The sequence below is a fragment of the Onychostoma macrolepis genome, chromosome 06 (genome assembly GCF_012432095.1).
Source record: "Onychostoma macrolepis isolate SWU-2019 chromosome 06, ASM1243209v1, whole genome shotgun sequence".
Taxonomy (NCBI): domain Eukaryota; kingdom Metazoa; phylum Chordata; class Actinopteri; order Cypriniformes; family Cyprinidae; genus Onychostoma; species Onychostoma macrolepis.
In genome coordinates, this window is record NC_081160.1 from 7,926,253 (window position 1) to 7,933,276 (window position 7,024).

General features: G+C 36.4%; 1 protein-coding gene across 1 annotated transcript; it reads right to left on the reverse strand.

Annotated features, from left to right (window-relative positions):
• Positions 1-595: 595 nt before the first annotated feature.
• Positions 596-5,482, reverse strand: ola1 (Obg-like ATPase 1). Its single transcript, XM_058778985.1, is given in 11 exon segments — positions 596-911; positions 1,003-1,125; positions 1,217-1,313; positions 2,072-2,212; positions 3,164-3,261; positions 3,397-3,474; positions 3,588-3,763; positions 4,148-4,275; positions 4,372-4,515; positions 5,136-5,236; positions 5,325-5,482. Coding segments are annotated over 11 exon segments (1,203 nt in total). The 5' UTR covers positions 5,340-5,482; the 3' UTR covers positions 596-809.
• Between the last annotated feature and the right edge of the window lie 1,542 nt (positions 5,483-7,024).

The window sequence follows — 7,024 nt, forward strand, 5'->3', positions numbered from 1 at the left end:
ATACCTTGTTGTTACATCATGTAATGATACTAAGTGAAATCAAACAGCAAATCAATGCTAAAAATAGAATTTTACAAAATATTTTTTCTCCCAGATGCTTTGTTAGATTGTATAATTTATTAGTTTAGTTTTGGATAAAAGGACCTTAAATCAACCACTATAAACTGTTAACTACACCTCTATAAATTTTTTGTTGTTTCACAGCAGCTTAATACCATAAAGTACAGAAGCCTGTACAGTGATTGCGACTTCGCGGACTTTGATTCACGACTGCGAGTTCAGACTTTGTTTCTTACAATTCAGACTTTTTCTCACAATACATTTTTTTGTGTTTTTGTGTTACTGCCACAGAGTAAAAAAAAGTAATGGCAACATTTTTTTTTTTTTTTTTTTGTGATTGCCAAGTTTATGGCTTTCAATATACAATATTAACTTGAAAAAAGGCTTTAAAAAAACCCTGAACTGAGACATAAGTTTTTTTATCGTGGTGTAAACAGCTTCCATAATAAATCCCATCCATACTGTTTGATTACTCAATGGCTAAACATCTAGAAATGTGTGAGACAACTGAGAAAGAACCTTCAACAGAAAACACTTTGGTCTGAGGAAGTGTTTTATTAGAATAAACTGCTGTGTGACATGCAGCTTTTGTCAGCAGACCAGTCATTACATTTATTTCAGCCATCAGCCGAAATAATAAAATAAAAAATTAACTTAATACACCACTAAGGTGCGATTGTGGTTTAAATGTTCCAAAGCCATAAGAGACTGAGCATGTGCCATAGACGGTACTGTCCATCCAACTGGCTTCACTTCTTTTTGGGCTGATTAGGTGTGTTGAATTTGAAGAAGATGATGTCACCATCTTCTACGATGTAGTTTCGCCCCTGTTGTCTGTATTTTCCTGCAGCCTGCAAGTATTTGACAACATTATCAGTTCAGTATTCAACCTTTAACAAGCCACGCTATTTTTTGTCATCAAGCACACCATTAAGATCTTACTTTAGCTGCGTTTTCACTGCCTTCCTCCTTAAAGTCTGCAAACTTCATGACTTCGGCCATGATGAAGCCTTTCTCAAAGTCTGTGTGGATCTTTCCAGCTGCTTGCGGGGCCTTGGTGCCTTTCTGTAAGGTGTTCATACACATGCAAAATATTTTAGAGGTGCAACAGAATATATCGGTATTAAATGCATTTCTGAACATGTGCTTTGCTCACCCTGATGGTCCATGCACGGACTTCGTCAGGTCCTGCTGTGAAGAAGTACTCCAGCTGCAGGACTGCATACCCATTCTTGATGATCTTAGTCAGAATACTGAAACAAGGAATTAAGAATTCACAACGGGAAAAACATGAAGGGAAAAATTATGATATCACTATAAAATAAGCATGATGACCTAAAGTATGACTGACTACAGCATTTAGAGCATTATTTTAGCACTGTTGAAAAACTATTTTGCATGTGAAAAAGTATTACATTTCTTAAAGGAACGGTTCACCCAAAATTAATATTTACTCACCTGCAGGCTATCACTAACACTACAACTCTCTATTCTATCTACTTGTTTTCTTTTTATTTATTAAAAAACCCTCTAACCCTTCTTGTCCTATTCTACCTACTTGTTATCTTTATGCAAGTTGCTTTGGACAAAAGCGTCTGCTAAATGATTAAATGCAAATGTATCCAAGATGTACCCGAGTTTATTTCTTCATTCTCCATTGGAACAGATTTGGAGAAATGTAGTATTACATCACTTGCTCACCAATGGATCCACTGCAGTAAATGGGTGCCGTCAAAGTGAGTTCAAAAGCGTTAATTGAAGGAGTGGAGTCATGTTGATTACTTGTGCATTATTGCAATGCTTTTATCAGCTGTTTGAACTCTCATTCTGACGGCACCCATTCACTGCAGAGAAGCCACTGGTGAGAAAGTGATGTAGTTTTCCTTTTCTCCAAATCTGATCCAATGAAGAAACAAACTTGTCTATGTTTTGGCTGGCAAATTTTCATTTTTTGGATGAAGTAATCAATTAAATTCAGACAAGAGGAAATAGAAGGACAGCAAATCCTGACCTCTGTGTTTTGTTCTCCTCACAATATTTCTGTTTCTCTTCATCAGTCATATCCTGATAATTGCTCTCAAATCCCCCACTCAATGGGATGACCAGTGCACCTGGATCATGAGCGTCAACCCACTCCTTGATCTTCACCAACCTACAAAACAAAAAAAAGATTTATATCAGCGGTCCTAAACTCAGATTACCTTGAGGCTGATAGCCACAAAACACAAGCATCCATCAATTTGGACTATATACACAGTTATTTAGAGTGAATCATTTCTCCATTATACCTACCATTCTGATTTGCATGTTTACTGGAGTAATGACACCCGAGACTTGATTTCTTGACAATCACAATTCACAATCAATCAGGAAGCAGTCCCGTTAAAGGGATAGTTGCACCAAAATCAACTATCCCTTTACTCACTCTCATGCAATTACAAACCTATATTCTTTTCTTTCTTTTGCTGAGCACGAAAGAAGATATTTTGAAGAATACTGTATTTTTTGTTCATACAATGGAAGTCAATGGGAACCATAAATGTATATTTAGCAAAAATGTTTAGTTCTTCAAAATATCTTTTGTTTCACAAAAGAATAAAAGTCATACCGGTTTGGAATGAAATGAGGGCGAGTAAATGGTGACTTTTTCATTTTTGGGTCAACTATACCTTTAAGAGGCCGTACAACATATCTGTCAGGCTTTGATATAACAGTTAGCTAGTTTCATTTTAGTTAAAGAGTAAAAACTAGAAACGTAACTGAAAAGCACACCACAATGGGCATTCCGAGTTTAAACAGCTCCATCATTTAAATATGAAAATAATCTAGATTTGTCAAATCACATTGCCCTGTATATGTCTGAAATGTGGCATTTACTATATAGGCAATAGTAAATGAGATAAAGATTTTGTACGAGCACACAAGTTGCTGTCAATACCTAGGGCTACAACTGTGTGTTTATGCCTAAATGAACAATAGGAGAACTTTGGGATAACATTAAAGTCCATTAAATATTGAAAAACGATTGGCAGGCTGAATTTAGGTATAAACACTTGAGGAAGGACTCACTAACAGCAGATGAACAGCTAACATGTCATCTCACCATTTATTCTTTTTCCTGATGTAATCTTTCTCCGAGAGGTTTACCAAATAGATCATCGGCTTGGACGTCAGGAGCAGATACTTATTCAAGACCTCAATCTGGAGAATAAGAAGAAGAAAAAAATCAGTTAAATCAGTATAATCAAAACCTCAATCTGAGCAAAGAAACATAGGTCCTACAGGACTAAAAATGATAAGAAATTATATTAAAAATGATAAGAAAAATATTTCAACCTCTTTGTCGTTCCATTCATGGTAACGAACATGTTTCTTTTCATCAACAACCCAGGACTTTATTTTACACATGATGTCCTGCAAGCAGAGAAACCGAAAAAATTTAAGTGCTTTCTGTTAATGTACAAAGTAGAAAGAATGTTTTAATTCTGCATTGGTCAGACGGATACTGGGATATATAGTTCACTCACATATTCAGGTTTGAGTTTTTTGTCTCCTCCCCTGACAGCGGTTTTCTCAAGCTTATCAATGATTGGCCCAATCATCTCTTCATCCTTCATCCTCAGCTCTTCATGAATGATCTCAATATCCCTTACTGGGTCAACACAGCCCTCAACATGGATAATATCTTCATCCTCAAAAGCTCCTACACACAAACGGTTGCATATACACATTATCAGCGTTATTTTATTAAAAATACAAACATGGAAAAAAACATCAGGTTAGATTTTGCCAATGAATTTCCACACAATTTCGAAGATATTTCTAGATTTACGGAGAATTCAGAATTCCATATGCATCTCAAATAACACTGTCAATTTACATTCAAAGTAGAAATTTTCATGGCTTTTTGTAGTTGTTTACCTAATGAGTTTTTCAGACATTTTTTAAAATTTTCTCTTACTTATATTTATTTCCAACTGCATGGTAATTAGTAGATAAATTGTTCATAGCAGATATGAAGAAATTTAAAAAAATTAAAAATAAACAAATTATCTTCAGAAATGGTTTGAAATGGATATCTACTAACGTGTCATGTGAAAGATGGCATCACAGGCACTGATGTGGGAGAGGAAGGCGTTACCCAAACCCTGGCCTGCATGAGCACCTTTCACCAAGCCAGCAATATCCACCACGTTCAGAAACGCTGGAACCTTACTGGAGTGAAATATAAAAGAGAAATTAAGATCATGTCACTGATGACTAGAATTAGAAGCTGCTGATAGCTGTATTATGCAGACATGCAGTGGGTACCTGGCTGGTTTATGGTACTGGCAGAGGAAGTCATAGCGCTCATCTGGAATGGGCACACGGCTCTCGTTTGGGTCAATGGTGCAAAAGGGAAAATTCTCAGCCGCTGCCTTGACTCTTTGTCAGAACATTGAAAACGTTGACTTTCTGAAAGCACAAACAAATGATTTGAGATAAGTGATGAGAACATGGATCACTGACACTTTGTTATGCATAATAAATGAACAAATACTTGCTATATACACAGAGACTCAAGCTACATTCAAAATTGCAAACTAGATACTTGGTCTGTACCTTACTTCACCACTGTAAAAAAAAAAAAAAGTATGTTCCATGTATGAATAAAATTTGGACATATCACTGCCATAATGTTGTCACTATCACATGACCTACCAGCATTGGTTGCATTTTTACCTAACGTTTTGTGAATACTATGAATTTGATGCATACTCTTTAGTGAACGTGCATACTATATAGCATGGAAAAAGACAAATTCAGACACAACTCGACTTTGTTGCCGTTCAAAAACTACTCCCCATCCTGTGGCAGGATGATGTCATTCTCATAATGCACAATGATCATGAATCATCATCCTTCTAATAATTTCACACAATACAGCAGGATAGGTTTCCATTAAGCACGAATAAAATGCAACTAGGTCAAGCATTCACACTTTATCATTCTGACACTATTCCACTGCCGACTTCAAACCAGTTGACCCAGCGCACACGCATACAGCCAGAATGCCAGCTGGGACTGACACATACCCTACATTTGGTAACCCAACTATTCCAATTTTCAAGGAAGTCCCGAAACGTCCAATCAGAGGGGGTTGTTTTGGTCCATCTCCTCCCTTCTTTGGAGGCATCTGTGGAGAAAAAACAATAATACCTACTTTCACTTTAATGCATTACATAATCAATCACGCCAAATAACCAGTCATACAACTACCACACCTTTTTAGGAGCCATGGTTAAATGCTGTCAGTACTCTCTTGCAATATTACCAATGGAGTTTATTTTGCAGAGTATATCTTGCATAATTAAAATGCGGTAGAAGCCAGGCAACGTGTAACTTCTTCGCCTGGCTAACTGCAGTAACTACTTGCCATTTCACGACAGTGAAACCAATGGCACCAGGTTCCCAAAATAGCCCCCGCATTGAGTGTAAACTGACCAGCCTTATTCACTCCAAGAGAGGCTAAATATATGCCCCTCCCTGACAAGTAAGAGAAGGCATACGTGTATCGTATCACTGTTTATAAATCTCTGCACCACTGCCAACTGACAGCCGGGTTAGTAGAGGTAGGGGTGCTTCATTACTCGCTAGGAAACCAGCAGAGACCCACATGTGCCTCCAGAGCATCAATACCCCCATCCCCAATTCATTAGTGTGTATAGCTGGTTAGCATGCCGGTCATATTAAGGAGCCAATATGCGATAAAGCAGACCATTTAAACACAAATAGCACGTTTAAGCGATGCATACATAAATAAGATCAAACCTATGCTTATATCACCTTGATATCACACTATGTCTGTCAGCAGATGGGGAATTTCGCTGTGCTCAAATGAACACACGTTGCTCCACACTTCGGCCGATGAAACGGAAAGAATGTGCATACCGGAAGAGACCTGAATCCTCACATTGTGATTGGTCTAAACGACTTACGATGTAATGACGTTAGGGTAAACGCATACGAGATGACGTAAACGCGTAAGGAGCCACTGAGAAACCAAACAAGAAAAATTCAAAGCTTAAATATGGTCACACACTTCTAAAGATGCTTGGAAACAAATTTTGAATTCTAATGAGTCTTGTTTCACTGGTTGTGAAGTATCAAACTAACGGTAAGGTTTTGAGACAAAGAGTTACATGATTGTTCAGCCACAATACAATATGTAAAATATATATATATTTTTATTATGCAATAAAAGAACAACAAATACAACTACAAAGACAAAATAAGAACAAAAGACAATGAGGGTTACATACAATAATCCAAAGCATACTATGTTAGCTAATAAGACTTACGCCTTAAAAGAGTCTTACATGCAATAGAATTATTAGAGTTTCTTAAAGAGTTTACATACACTTCAAAATCTTTCCTGAAAATAAAAAAGTAAGGAGATTTCTTTGAAAATTTACGTTTATGAATGTAAAATTTAGCATGAAATAGCAATAGATTAGTAATACATTTGCAGTGAGAGGGGTCTAAATTCAAAGAGGAACCAAAATAAACAATTTTTGAGGTTATACGAAAGTTTGGATATAAATATTTTTTAACAAAATTGGAAAAGTCAATCCAGAACACTTTACAATAAGCACAGTCCCAAAATAAAGGATTGATTGTTTCTTCAGACTGAAGGCAAAAGGAGAAATTGGGGGAAATACTATTATTAAATTTAGCAAGTTTGTAATTTACCGGATAGCAATTATGGATAATTTTGATAGAGACTTCAACAAATTTGTTAGATAAGAAGAATTTTTGTCGAAGAAGCCAGAACTCTTCCCATTCTATATCACTAAATATGTTATTCCAAAAACTCACACAAGCAGGTAAAGAGATCTGGGATCTATTAATAATTGAACGAATGTCTTTATTTGACATGGCACTGAGAAGACTTTGGTCAACAAATAAGTTAGCGTTGTCAAAA